Genomic DNA, 15,290 nt, shown 5'->3' with positions numbered 1-15,290 from the left:
AATTTGGCTATATGCAATTTTTCAAAGCAAGTCAGTCTTTTATAATGTTTGTGTCAGAGACAGAGCTTTAATTAGTTTTGCTTTTTTTTTTTTTTTTTTTTTTTTTTTTTTGAGACGGAGTCTGCTCTTTTGCCCAGGCTGGAGTGCAGTGGCGCCGTCTGGGCTCACTGCAAGCTCCGCCTCCCGGGTTCACGTTATTCTCCTGCCTCAGCCTGCCGAGCAGCTGGGACTACAGGCGCCCGCCACCACGCCCGGCTAATTTTTTCTATTTTTAGTAGAGACGGGGTTTCACCATGTTAGCCAGGATGGTCTCGATCTCCTGACCTCGTGATCCGCCCGCCTCGGCCTCCCAAAGTGCTGGGATTACAGGCGTGAGCCACCGCGCCCGGCCCAAATCCTTGAAAAATGAAAATGAGAGCTCTATGGACTGGAATCAGCATGTCATTGCAAATTTTAACGTGATTTGGTTTTATTTATCTTTTTGACTGGTGTCAGCATATGCAGATAAGTCAAGAACATTTATTAAACATCGGTATAAATATAAAATCTTTTTAAATGATTTTTCATAACTAAAATCAATAAATGTCAGATCAAAGATGTAGCCAAGCCTTGAAAATGAAATCAATTCTAATGCATGTATCTTATGTTGACTAGGCTGTGCTAGTATGCACACATAAGCTATTGAGAGTTTTCTAATGCTCAACAATCTTGGGGTTACCTTGAGTGATTTATAGGGAGCAATATAACTAATAGCTTTAATCCTGTGACTAATGATACTGAGAAAAAAAATCAAAAGGAACAGCTTATCAATAGGAGTACTTTTAATTAAAACCTTATAGGAAATAACTCCAGGAACTGTCTAAATATAAGCTCAGATACTTGATTAGTGTGAAATAGAATTTTTTCAGTGTACTTAATTTCAATTTTTACAGAGTTAAACACAAAGAAACTAAATGGTCATGACATCAGTTCACTGTTTTTCTTTAGTTGTTTAAGACTTAAAGTGAATTTGTCACTTCATCCTTTGGACTTTTTGCATTTTATCGGATTTAGTGTAATGTTCAGAGAATGAAATTTATAAGTTCTTTAAATAACATTTGTTTCTTTTTTTAAAAAACTTTCTTAGTTATGGGTGACATCAAACAGGAATAAATAAATTTGTAATTTTAGTACTACCACCTAGGTCTTCTATAGACATGACAAGGATATGATTTTTTTCATGCAAGGTTTGGAAACCGACAAACTTTGTTCAAGCCTAGATTTTAACTTTTTAGAGGAGGAGGATTTAGTAAGTGCAGGAAGTATACAAGGAAAGCCTCTAAATAATCTTTGCCATTCAAACTAGAAAGCTAAAGGTACATGACTAGAGTTTATTAAATTATTTTAGACTTTTATAAATTCCTCTTTTTTTTTTTTTTTGGAGACAGAGTCTCACTGTTGCCAAGGCTGGAGGGCAGTGGCTCGATCTCAGCTAACTGCAACCTCTGCCTCCTAGGTTCAGGCCTTCCAATTAGCTGGGCAACAGACATGCACCATGAAGCCTGGCTAATTTTTGTATTTTTAGTAGAGAGTGGGTTTCACCATGTTGGCCAGGCTGGTCTTGAACTGCTGGCTTCAAGCGATCTGCCTGCCTCGGCCTCCCAAAGTGCTGGGATTACAGGCATGAGACACCACGCCTGGCCTATCAATCACTTTTCTATAATCTGTCCTCTGTAACGAAAGTGTGGTTTCTTTTTCTAATTTAAAAGTCTTTGGTAATTATTTCTGCTATATATGGCATCATATTCTGTTTTTTTATTTTGTTTTGTTTTTTTGAGATGGAATCTCACTCTGTTGCCCAGGCTGGAGTGCAGTGGTGCGATCTCGGCTCACTGCAACCTACGCTTCCTGGGTTCAAGCAATTCTCCTGCCTCAGCCTCCTGAGTAGCTGGAGCTACAGGTGCACACCACCATCTCCGGCTAATTTTTTTTTGATATTTTTTAGTAGAGACGGGGTTTCGCCATATTGGCCAGGCTGGTCTCGAACACCTGACCTCATGGTCTGCCCACCTCAGCCTGCCTCAGCCTCTCAAAGTGCTGGGATTACAGGCGTGAGCCACTGCGCCCAGCCTTGTTTTTGTTTTTTGTTTTTTTAAATCATATTATGTTCCTATTCAACTTTTCAAGTTTTTTAGTTCAAATTGGCTCGCTGATAATATTTAGTATCTCTGGAACATCTATCTCAGTGCTTTGATTGGTGATAGGTATTAAGTAAACTCTTTAATCAAATCTCTATGATTGCAGATCTTTTTTTAGTTCTATGGGTTTTTTTTGTTTTGTTTTGTTTTTTTGAGACAGAGTCTCGCCGTTTCACCCAGGCTGGAGTGCAATGGCACACTCTCCACTCACTGCAACCTCTGCCTCCCGGCTTCAAGCAATTCTTCTGCCTCAGCCTCCTAAGTAGCTGGGATTATGGGCACCTGCCACCACGCCCGGCTAATTTTTGTATTTTTAGTAGAGATAAAGTTTCACAATGTTGACAGGCTGGTCTGGAACTCCTGACCTGGTGATCCACCCACCTTGGCCTCCCAAAGTGCTGGAATCACAGGTGTGAGCCACCGTGCCCGGCCTATGGTTAACTTTTTTTGACAGTTTAAAATGAAAACTTTGGTAACAAAGTTTTATATTGAGTTTTTGGGGGAGATATGAAATTAGAACATTTATAATTAGAATATATGCCACAGTATGCATTTGTTTAATAGTGCATATATTATCCACTTTGATCCTCTTAAGGTAGGTGTATACATGCTGTCATACTTCCCTAGAGAAATTAGTTGGCAATGTGTAAGTTGTCATTATTGTTATCGATTTTATTTTTATTTATTTATTTATTTATTTTTTTTTTTTGAGACGGCATCTTGCTCTGTCATCCAGGCTGGAGTGCAGTGGCACCATCTTGGTTCACTGAAACCTCTGCCTCCCAGGTTCAAGTGATTCTTGTGCCTCAGCCTCCCGAGTAGCTGGGATTACAGGTTTGCACCACCACGCCCAGCTAATTTTTGTATTTTTGGTAGAGGGAGGCGTTTCACCAGGTTGGCCAGGCTGGTCTCAAACTCCTGACCTCAGGTGATCAGCCTGCCTTGGCTTCCCAAAGTGCTGGGATTACAGGTGTGAGCTACCACGCCCGGCCTTGTTATCGATTTTAATTGATGTTTGCTAGCACTGATAGAGGTTCTTCACTAATTGAAATATGGTTGTAGTTTGGTAGTGAAAATATGTACATTTGTCTTTTAATTTCAAAGGCCAGGAACTCATGAATAAGCATATATATGTAGTTTTAGTTTATTATGCTCTTAAAAAGTCAATTATGTAAGATTAGAATGAGAAGCAAAATGCTGAGACTTTTATGAGACATATATAGTAGGTGTTTTTATTTTTTTAATTAAAATCCCTTGATGCCTTTTGCTAATATCTTTAGATTTTGAGGTGCTAAGGTTTTGGGACTTCGAACTCCTGACCTCAAGTGATCCACCTGCCTCGGCCTCCCAAAGTGCTGGGATTACAGGCGTAAGCCACTGCGCCGGCCTTGAGGTGCTAAGTTTTATAATAATTTTGAGCCTAGTTTTTTTTTTTTTTTTTTTTTTTATTTTATTTATTTTTTATTATACTTTAAGTTTTAGGGTATTGAGCCTAGTTTTATGTATTAGAAAACTAAGGTGATGCCCTTGAATTTTTTTTTTTTAGTAGAACACCAATCTGGTATGTCATATTTGTACTAAAGAGTTTATATTGTAGGATAATGTAGTTTTAGGTGCATATTTGAATAATTTATATGTATAGATATACATATATGATCATATTAATGAAGTCTTTTTGGTTTTTGTTTTTTTTTTGTTCAAAGCTGAAACCATAATTTCTCCTTTATGATTATGATTATTTTTAGACAGCTTCTGGCTCTGTCACCCAGACTGGAGTGCAGTGGTGCAATCTTGGCTCACTGCAACCTCTGCCTTTTGGGTTCAAGCTATTCTCCTGCCTCAGCCTCCCAAATAGCTGGGACTACAAGTGCACACCACCACACCTGGCTAAGTTTTGTATTTTTTCTAGAGATGGGGTTTCAACTTGTTGGCCAGGCTGGTCTTGAACTCCTGACCTCAAGTGATCTAACCACCTTGGCCTCCCAAAGTTCTGGGATTACAGGCATGAGCCACCATGCCCTGCCTAATATATCCTTTAAATGCGAAAGCTACCTGGATGTATATTCTCAATCTTCTCAGTCTGTCTCCTTCTCTTCCTCCTATGCCTAGCCCGCAACACTTAAATAATACTTAGCTGAGTGACATTAAGAAGGTTCATGTCATTTTAAATACTTGAATTATTTAAATTAAAGGATGTCATTGAGTGGCATTTAGCAATTTTAACAATGTCCAGCATCAAACATTTTAGGAGAGGAAAGAACAGTAACACATCCAGTGGAAACTGATGGCTTTTCAGAAGGCAGAAGGTAATTATTAAAATTAGAATGTTTTAAGTTTGAATAATGTTTGGTGTTGACCATCCGTGGTGTCCTGGAGCATGAAACAAATAACACTCAGGTGGTCATGAAAGCTAGCTTGGAGAGACTGATCAGGGCAGTCACTACCAGTTTGGTGCTTTACCTTACTGACCCAGGATTATGACTGGGGAGGATAGCATCAGAAACAATTGTAGGATAAAGAAAGAGAAACCCACTAGAACCATGTTGGAGAGATCTCTTTTTATGTCTGCTTCTACTGCCAGTATCAGCTGTACAGTATTTCTAAAGGCAGAGGAGATACTATAAAACTCATTTCTTGCTGTATAGCTGAGGCTGCCAAATAGCTTAGAAGTATTTAATCAGATAGAATCTTTATTATAGAGTTTAGCAAGCACAGCAGACCTTTCCACAGAACTAAAATAGCTTTACTTTTAATAAAAGACTGTATCCTCTCAGATAAATGACATCCCCTTCTCTTATAGTAAATTCTTTATTTTTTAAATTAAGCCTCTTAGGGCTATATTTATGGCTACTTGATAAAAGGTGATTTTAGCATAATGGATGCTGCTTGTTTGAAACCTTATCTCTGTTGCAACATATTCCTTTTTAAACTGTCAATTATTCAAGCTTGTTACTGTTATGTAACATACTGCGCTTTTTGGCCTAAACATAATGTAAATTGAAATTTGTGAGTGGACATTTACTCTACTATAGGAAAATAAAATAATCTTGAAAGCAGGTATCCCTTTAGAAATTTTAGCTGATTCAAAGAGGGTGAAAACCTGTGACTCTAAGGATTTCTTGATATGTTTGTAATAAAGGCATTTTCTTGAAATCACCCCTGTATTTCTTTCTTTTTTTGAGATGGAGTCTTGCTCTCTTGCCCAGCCTGGAGTGCAGTGGCGTGATCTTGGCTCACTGCAACCTCCGCTTCCCAGGTTTAAGCGATTCTCCTGCCTCAGCCTCCTGAGTAGCTGGGACTACAGGCGTGTGCCACCACACCCTGCTAATTTTTTGTATTTTTAGTAGAGATGGGGTTTCACCGTGTTAGCCAGGATAGTCTCCATCTCCTGACCTCGTGATCCACCTGCCTCGGCCTCCCAAAGTGCTGGGATTACAGGCATGAGCCACTGTGCCCAGCCCCCACTGTGTTTCTAATATGGAAAAATTATAACTTGGTATTTTTTAAGCTAATAAATATTAAAATATTTATGTGTATACATTTGCAGAAATGTTCCCTAAGTTTACAGAAGTAAAACCAAATGATTCTCCTTCTAAAGAGAATGTAAAGGTAAGTGAATTCTTTATTTGTATCTCTGAATTTTAAAAGTATGTATAACTCATGAGTATAGTAGTAGCTTTCTTTAAAATTGTTTTCAATTTTATTTACACGAAGAAAGTTGTCACTGTTTTTAGCTTATCAACTAAATGTTCAATGATTTCTTCCTGAAGAAAACCGAATAGGGAAGCTATTTGGCTTCATTTTTCAATAAGATATAACATTTATGTAAGCCAAATGGATAAGTAGAACAAATTCTAGAAGCTTCAGCTTATCCCTGAGAGTCTGAATACAGAGGGATGGCCTTGGTATCCTGAATGAGTGTACAGAACTATGCGTACAGTGAAGTGAAATTTCTCAAAAGATGGTAGGAGAATGGTAGTTAAGGTTTCTACAGATAAAGCTTATAATTGCCAGCTATCCATTTTGGCACATCTATGTTTGACTAGTAGTTGATGTGCTTTGAAAAGAACAGAAGTGGCCAGGCGAGGTGGCTCACGCCTGTAATCCCAGCACTTTGGGAGACCGAGGCGGGCAGATCACGAGGTCAGGAGATCGAGACCATCCTGGCTAATACGGTGAAACCCCGTCTCTACTAAAAATACAAAAAATTAGCCGGGCATGGCGCCATGCGCCTGTAATCCCAGCTACTTGGGAGGCTGAGGCAGGAGGATGGCGTGAACCCGGGAGGCAGAGCTTCCAATGAGCCGAGATTGTGCCACTGCACTCCAGCCTGGGCGACAGAGCAAGACTCTGTCTCAAAAAAAAAAAAAAGAAAAGAAAAAGAAAAGAAGTGATTTTTTACTAGCTCAAGTTGTCATCCTCATATACATTTTTTTTCCCTTTGTACCCCTTCCAAACATAGAATTATTTATGTAACAACATCTAACTAGGTTAGGGTAACACAATAATAAATAATATTGTCTTAAAAGAGCTCTAATTTGTGAAAAAGAAATATAATCACATGGTTAAGAGATAATATGATTAATGCTATAATCTATATAATTATTTTTAGAAAATGAAGAATGAATGCATACTGCCCGAAGGAAGAACAGGCATCACACAGGTAATGCTTAAAATGTGTTTTAAAGAACAGGGGAAGAAATGGTTTACATATAGATTAGGGGCTTACTTTTTAAAATAAGTAATTGCATGAGGAGAGGCAAAAAAAAAAAAAAAACACAGCAAGTATATTCAGAGAAATATGGAAGCTGAGGGTATTTATTAGATGGCTTGGAGTATATAACAGGGCTTTGGACACATAAGTGAAATTATACATATATATATTTTGTTGTTGTTGTTGAGACAGAGTCTCGCTCCATCACCCAGGCTGGAGTGCAGTGGCATGATCTTCCCTCACTTCAACCTCCGCCTTTCGGGTTCAAGCGATTCTCATGCCTCAGTCTCCGGAGTAGCTGAGACCACAGGCACACACCACCATGCCCAGCTAATTTTTATATTTTTAGTAGAAACGGGGTTTCACCATGTTGGCCAAGCTGGTCTCGAACTCCAGACTTTAGGTGACCCACTCACCTCAGCCTCCCAAAGTGCTGGGATTACAGGCGTGAGCCACCATGCCTGGCCTTCCCATTCCTTTTGAATAGGAAGAAGTTATAGATGGTCTGTCTTGCCAAAGGTGTATTAGTGGAATAAAAAAATTATGTCAAGTTATGAAGGAACTTTGGAAGCATTTTTATCTCAATACGTAGCATGTAGAATGCCACCTTTTTAATGGTCTATTTTTGGTCAAAGTTTTTTCACTTTCACTCACTGAGGAAAAAAATGCCTATTTATGGTAAAAGGTAGCATATATTAATCCATAGGTTCATGTATGAATGTATATATTTGTGTAGTTCAGAAAGTGATTTTTTTCTTTGGCTGATTTAAACCTGAGCATTAGGCTTTGAGCTTTGGCCTGGGTCTATATTGTTGTAATAAACATTCCTATAGCATTTGTTTTATTCATATTTGCATAGGTGTTACTTGTACACTTGCCTGCCTACTCACTCACCCCAATGCCTTGTTAGACAAAGGAGAAAGACTGTCTTATTTATCTCTGTACCATCTACAACTCAGAGCTTAGTTAGATAAGGCTACTGGGCTTTGCTACTGTAACTTCGCTTGCCACAGAATAGGTGTGAGATTTTAGGTAAGCTGCTTCTATTATTTCTAGAAAATGTAAGTAGAGATAAAAATTATACCTAACTCAGCATTATTGTGAGAATTAAAGAAAAACCATATAAAGGACTTACCCTGGTACCTCACACATAGTAAACATTAAATAAATGTTAGCTATTATTACACTACAGCTTTTATTTAATAGTTACCTGAATATTGAATTAGAATTTATTGATAGTCTTGTGGGTTGACCATAATGTAATTTTAAATTTATCCCCTTATGTCTGTAATACAGTAAGGAAAAATGGCTAAAGTAAGTGAATTGGTCTCTAGATTTGCTATAAAAGCTCAGGGGTTTGTTTTGTTTTGTTTTTTAGTAATTACAGGAAAGCTTTAAATGAATAGCATTATTTAATAATATACATGTATACTCATGTAAAATATACATGCATACTCATAACTAAGATCATAGGCTTTGACTTACTCTACCTCTTGTAAGCCATATAATGGCCAAGTTATTTAATGCTTTTAAACCCCAGTTTGCTCATTTGCAAGATAGGGATAACTATACATTATAGATTTGTGTGACTTAAATAATAAGGTATTTTAAAAAGGTAGCATTAAATTATATTCTTGACTCTTGTGTTTCTGTTCTCTTTGGTATACTTCTTGTATGGTTAAAACTAAGTGATAACTTTGATTTTGTTTTAACAGATAGGATATTGTGTGCAAGACACAACCTCTGCCAATACTACCCTTGTTCATCAGACCACACCTTCACATGTAATGCCACCAAATCACCACCAATTAGCATTTAATTATCAAGAATTAGAACATTTACAGACTGTGAAAAACATTTCACCTTTACCAATTCTGCCTCCCTCAGGTAAGAAATTAACAAGTAAACAACTGTTATTGAGAAATTGACTTCTAAACCTATACATATATGAAAATGTTATGGTCATCTTAAATGTTAAATATCTGGGAAATACCAACAATCATAACTAGTAAATTCCAGGTTACAAATAATCACTGAAGCACATCATTAGAAATTATCTGCTTTATACCTGTAGGCATTCATTATATTTAAAAGAAAGAAAATTATGTATATAGTTCACACCCAATTTACTTTCCCAGATCTGAGCAGATCTGGGAAATACTGTTTTAACTTCCATGACACCTATCTGGGTTAGAAAAGTAGGAAAGAATAAGGGAAAGATACTTAGAGATTCTATAGGTAAAGAAAAGAAGTTACAGATATATAAAATAGTTTACAGTTAAGGAAACTTGGGCTAGAAATACTTGCCTAAGGGTAGTTCCTATTTGTCTAAAACTGGTTAAATTTTTATATTTTTAGATTCATTTGACTTAATATCTTATCAGAAGGGAAAGTTTTGCCTGTCTCAACTTGGTTCTGGTGGGTTGAAGGGGATGTGTGGCACAAAGGGTACTTCTGATACGAGTTTAGCCTAGAGCATGACTAAACCTTGAGACACTAATGTATTTAGGCCTAGGTTAAGGGCAGATATGAATATTCCTTGTCTATTCTTCTTCCCTCTAGAATGTTCCCTGGTTTCCACTTGGCCACCCAAGGGCAGAGGTATCTCCCTAGCAGAATAAATTTCCAAGCTGTTTTGCTGCAACACAGATTAGGAGGAAGAGGGAGATGTTTTGATCCTTCTTCACAGCTTTCAGTTTAAAATCTCCCTACTATTCTGTGTGTGTGTGTGTGTGTGTGTGTGTGTGTGTGTTGTTTAAATTTTTTTTTGAGATGGAGTCTCGCTCTGTCTTGCAGGTGGGAGTGCAGTGGCACAATCTTGGCTCATTGCAACCTCCGCAATGATTCCCGGGTTTAAGCGATTCTCCTGCCTCAGCCTCCTGAGTAGCTGGGATTACAGGCATGTGCCACCATGCCCAGCTAATTTTTTTGTAGTTTTTTTTTTTTTTGAGATGGAGTTTCATTCTTGTTGCCCAGGGTGGGTGCAGTGGTGCAATCTTGGCTCACTGCAACCTCCGTCTCCCAGGTTCAAGTGATTCTCCTGTCTCAGCCTCCTGAGTAGCTGTGATTACAGGCATGTACCACCACGCCCAGCTAATTTTTTGTCTTTTTAGTAGAGACAGGGTTTCACCATGTTGGTCAGGCTGGTCTCGAACTCTTGACCTCAGATGATCCGCTTGCCTCAGCCTCCCTATTCTGTGTTTGAATATTCCATTTTGTCTTTAATTAAAGTTATATCTCTTCATTGTGGGGAAGGGAATGGAGATCAATGGAGAAAATATTTAAGGCCACACTGGAGGGCATTCCAGGAAGAAGAATAAACAAATATCCAAAGTATGAAATATTTATGTCTACTCTTTTTTGGAAATACATTTTCAAGATACTTGGAGAATAACAGAAGATATGATAGCTATAGGTCATGAGTTACCTAGAATACCAGTGCCATTAATTTGTATACAACAAATTATATACAAATTTGTATACTTTTATTTGTGTGCAACAAGGAGCTTTGTATAGGAAGCATAATCAGATTTTATTCAATTTTATTTTATTTATTTATTTTTTTGACACAGAGTCTCGCCCTGTTGCCCAGGCTGGAGTGTAGTAGCACAACCTCTGCTCACCGCAACCTCTGCCTCCCAGGTTCAAGCAATTCTCATGCCTCAGCCACCCAAGTAGTTGGGATTACAGGCATGCACCACCATATGCGGCTAATTTTTGTACTTTTTGTAGAGACGGTTTCACCATGTTGGCCAGGCTGGTCTTGAACTCCTGGACTCAAGTGATCCACCCACCTTGGCCTCCCAAAGTTCTGGGATTACAGGCGTGAGCCACCACACCCAGCCCCAGGTTTTATAATAGGGAAAAAATTGCTGCTTACCATGTAGAGGATGGATTAAGATGATGCTCTGATGTAGTTAGGATTAAGTAAGGACACTGAATGCTGTAGTCTAGGAAATAAATTATTAGGACCAAAACTAACACAGCAACAGTAGAAAGCATGTGGATATATAAGGTATTTTTGTGGCAGAATTGATATACTTTGTTTGGATGAATGAGCTACTGGGAGATTATCTAATAGTTGGATTGAAAACAGGGGACAGAACTCATTTGGCACATGTTTGAGATGTTACAGAATATCTAAGTGGAAATATAAAGCTAGAAATAGGTTTCTAGAACTAACAGGGTGTAACAGGAATTAGAAATTAGGAATTAACAGTATGTAGAAGCTACTTGAAGCCATAAGAATAAATGAAAACACCCAGGAAAATCTGCAGAGCAGGAAGAGAAAAGCTTAAAGACAAAATTCTAAGAAACAGAACCTCCTCAGTAAAAGTAGAAAAAAATAGTTAAAAGAAGAGGTAATCAATGGTAGAGAAAAAGAAAAAATAGTGTAATAAAAGCCCAGGAAGATAGATTTTTTTTTTTAGAAGGAAATCAAAAGTATCACATACTGCAGAGCATTTAAGTAGGATGAGGAATGGAGAGAGAGCATTACATTGGGAATGTGAGAATTTTTACTTTTGCGGAAGCTTTTTTAGTACCTGTTGTGATGGGGCAGAAACCAGATTGTTGTAAATTGAGAAGTAATGGAATTTGAGTGTAGTGAATGTAAAGCATTCTTTGAAGAACTTTGTTGGTAAAGAGGATGGAAAGATATTTGTGGCTTTAACAGGAAAATAGATTTTTTGGAGGAGTGGGCAAGATTATTTGAGTTTTTTAATTGGAGGGATTTGAACATTTGAAGGCTCATTATAAAGAGCTAAAGTAGGAAAAAGTTACTCTTTTAACTAGAGTATGTTTTATAAGAATGCTAGGGTAGCCTTGCCCTTGAAAAGGAATAGATTATGAAAAACAAAGGTGAGAATGTAGTCAAGGTGTTCTCTTATTCCTAATTTAAGAAAACACCCTATCTATGAAAAGTCAGGCTTTAATACCTACACCTTCAGTAAGGATCAGTTTATTATATTACTTGAAATTCTGTTTATATGATGCCTGTTAGTAAGCTAATATATAAAGGAAAGTTTGGATGATGCCAGAGTAGCTGTTCTTTTGCAGTTAGCAAGATTCTCAGAAACAACATGGTTTACATTTGCCAACTGTAGGTGGCACTATGCCCAAGGGAAATTGCAAATGTATGTGAGCCATAAAATTTATAGAGACATTTTCTTTTTCTGGAGTTAAATCTCAATAGAAATAAATTCTTTGTTAAACCTTACAATTAAATGATAAAAGCAATATGTTGAAGTTTTCTTATTGGAAAAATAGTTTGACAAAATGTTAGAGTACATAAAAGATTAAAAAGTGAATTTTTAAGTGTTACTGGTTTTCATCACACCTGCCACATATGATCTCCACATGAAATGGACAATGTTGAATTTTTTTTCCTTATAAGTTGAAGCTTTTAGCCATACCCTTATCCTTATAGTTTACCCTTTCCCCTTCTCATAAAAACTTCACTAAATTGCCGCCATAAAAAGGGATGAGTTCATGTCCCTTGCAGGGACATGGATGAAGCTGGAAACCATCATCCTCAGCAAACTAATACAAGAACAGAAAACCAAACACTGCATGTTCTCACTCATAAGTGGGAGTTGAACACTGAGAGCACATGGACACAGGGAGGGGAACATCACACACTGGGACCTGTTGGGGGATGGGGGGCTAGCAGAGGGGTAGCATTAGGAGAAATACCTAATGTAGATGACAGGTTGATGGGTACAGCAAACCACTATGGCACGTGTATACCTATGTAACAAACCTGCACATTCTGCGCATGTATCCCAGAACTTAAAGTATAATAAAAAAATTTTTTTAAACTTCACCAAATTATATTGAGTTTTTAAAATATTTAGGCTGTTATATAAACATGAATTCATAATTGCAAATGAAAAAGTAAATCCAGGAGTTTGCTATCTCATAGGAGAAATAAACAACTGGTATATAAAGTAAAAATAATGTGCCCTGAAAGAAGCTAAAGTGAACTTTAAGGAGGTGAAGAAGGCAGAATCACCTGATGTGTTTGGCAGATACGTATTTTACAGAATGAGTATCATTTGAGCTGGATAGTGCAGAAAAAAAGATAAGGCTTACCTACGTTTATTTAGTATGGAAAGGCATTTGGATGGAGGAAGCAACATGAATGTGAAGGTATTTAGGCAATTCATAATTCCATGTGATTAAAGATTTGGTTGGATTAAACAGGAATGTGGAAAATTACAAAGGTAGACCAGGTTTAGATCATTTAACCCTTTAGATACTTTGGACTTAATTATAATAGCATAGTCCAAAGCATAGTGGGGAGGCAATGAAGGTTTTTTTGAGTGAAGGTGTGCCTCTGAGTGATTAATTTGCCAATATTATTTAGGTGAGTTGAAGGAAAGGAGAATATAGAGACCAGAGAAGGGAAGGAGACCAGCTGGGCTGTTGCAGTAGTAGGGAAAAAATGACGTAAAGTGATAGAAGGAAAGAGAAGGGGAAAGTTAAAAGAAATTGCCAGAGTAGAATGGGCAGGTCTGCAAAATATGAAAACATGCTGGGTTAATAACCCAGGGATATAAGCTTCGGTGGCTCACAGGATACTGGCTGGATACTGTCCAGGTTGACAGACCTGGGACACAAGATGAAGAATAGGCTTCTGAGGAAAGATGAGTTTTGTAGTGTTTTGAGGTATCACAGGGTCATTCATGTAAAAATATTTTTCAGAGAGTTGGACCCTTGACATACTTCGTAGGCTTTTATGACACCTCTCTTAACAATCCCATCTGTCTGTTCCTTACAGATATCTCTTTATTTGCCTCCCTTTAGATGTTGATAATTCTCTGAATTGCATCCTTAAGCCTCTCTGTTTTTTTCATCTACCCCAGAATTTCCCAACCATGTTTCAAAGCACAGTCTTACTGAATGAATGTCCCCTCAGCTCTTATAGCAATGAGCTGGGAGCAGCCTTTCCATTTATGCAGGTGGCCATACATTGATCATTTTCTATATATCATGACATGGAAAAGGTTGGAAGCAGTGCTCTATACTTGGGTGATCTTTGGCATCCATGACTTCTAGTCTCATTTTTACAATTCAAATGTATCCAGGCCCCAGGCATGTTTATACAACTCTACTAAATGTCTTTACTTAAACATCACATAGGCATTCCAAACACAGCCATGTAAAAACTGAATTCCCCCTTTTAGTCCCCAGATTGTATTTATTTTTTTAAGACAGTCTTCCTGTGTTGCTCAGGCTGGAGTACAGTGGCGCAAATATGGCTCACTGCAGCCTCAACCGCCTGGGCTCAAGTCATCCTCCTACCTCAGCCTCTCAAGTAGCTGGGACCACAAATGTGTGCCACCATGCCCAGCTAAGTTGTTATTTGTTTGTTTTGTTTGGTAGAGATGGGATCTCACCATGGCTGGTCTCAAACTTCTGGGCTTAAGGAATCCTCCCGCCTTGGCCTCCCAAAGTGCTGGGATTGCAGGCCTGAGCCAGTGCACCCAGTCTGGTCCCCAGATTTTAATCCTTCCTCTTTAATTGTCAATAATGGCACTATCACCACTTACCAACTTAGAGTCAGCAAATTAAGGGTCACTTTAGAATTTCACTTACCATACATACTTTTTCTCCTTCCTAAATAATCACTGACAGGAAGCAGAGAAGGGAAGGCAGTCCTATACTTACAGCTTTTCTCACTATTTTTTCCCTTTCCTTGTTGAAGTGAGGAAACATGGCTACATTGGGGCTGTGTACGGACGTACAAATTAAAAATGTGAGCTTTTGTTCTGCATTCTTTGACAGTGTTTTGTCTTGCCCTCCTATGCTCACTGCTATTCCTTGATGTTCCTTGCTCTCTTCTTCTAACCTCAACCTCAGAGTATGATTTAGCCAGAGAATCAGTCAAGGGATTGATGGATGGTAGAAGCTTAAATGTAAGTCCCTATAATATGTAAGTGGCCAGGATTTTGTTAGTTTGGGTTAGTTAACAAAGACAGCAGCTCAGTTTTGATTTGTCCCTCTTGTTCTTCAGCCACGAATTAGAACCTGTAGACTATGACTACAGAGAATTGAATCAAGTGGTCAATTAAGTTTCATGCATCAGGATGTTCCATGTTGCAGATGACAGAAAACTCAGCCCAAACTGATTTAATAAAGGAATTTTGTTGGCATACATAAGCAATAGTCCAAAGATAGGTCAATCTTTTAGTCATGGCTTGATAAGGGCTCACACTCTGTAGTTAATCTTCACAATAATAATAAATGAAATATTTGCATGAAAACTTAAGAATTAATGAAATTGCATAGTTTGTTCTCCTCACCTCAGAGTCAGACTTACTGCATTTCACATCCCTGTTCCCTTGGTAGCTATTTTGAGTGTCTGGTATCTTAGTTTCCCTCTCTGTGTTTTTTTG

At 38.0% G+C, this 15,290-nt stretch overlaps 1 protein-coding gene across 2 annotated transcripts in view; it reads left to right on the top strand.

The window, feature by feature from the left end:
- The window catches only part of BRDT (bromodomain testis associated), a 64,963-nt gene that overhangs the window by 36,104 nt on the left and 13,569 nt on the right, over positions 1-15,290 (top strand). For both annotated transcript variants that reach the window (XM_008960495.5, XM_055116158.3), the window contains 3 exons: positions 5,725-5,786; positions 6,790-6,840; positions 8,607-8,778. In XM_008960495.5, coding sequence (XP_008958743.4) covers positions 5,725-5,786; positions 6,790-6,840; positions 8,607-8,778 — 285 coding nt within the window. The remainder of the gene's footprint in view (positions 1-5,724; positions 5,787-6,789; positions 6,841-8,606; positions 8,779-15,290) is intronic.

This window comes from Pan paniscus, chromosome 1 (genome assembly GCF_029289425.2).
Source record: "Pan paniscus chromosome 1, NHGRI_mPanPan1-v2.0_pri, whole genome shotgun sequence".
Classification (NCBI taxonomy): domain Eukaryota; kingdom Metazoa; phylum Chordata; class Mammalia; order Primates; family Hominidae; genus Pan; species Pan paniscus.
Note: the sequence above shows the minus strand (reverse complement) of the source record. Positions and strands in the feature narration are given on the sequence as shown.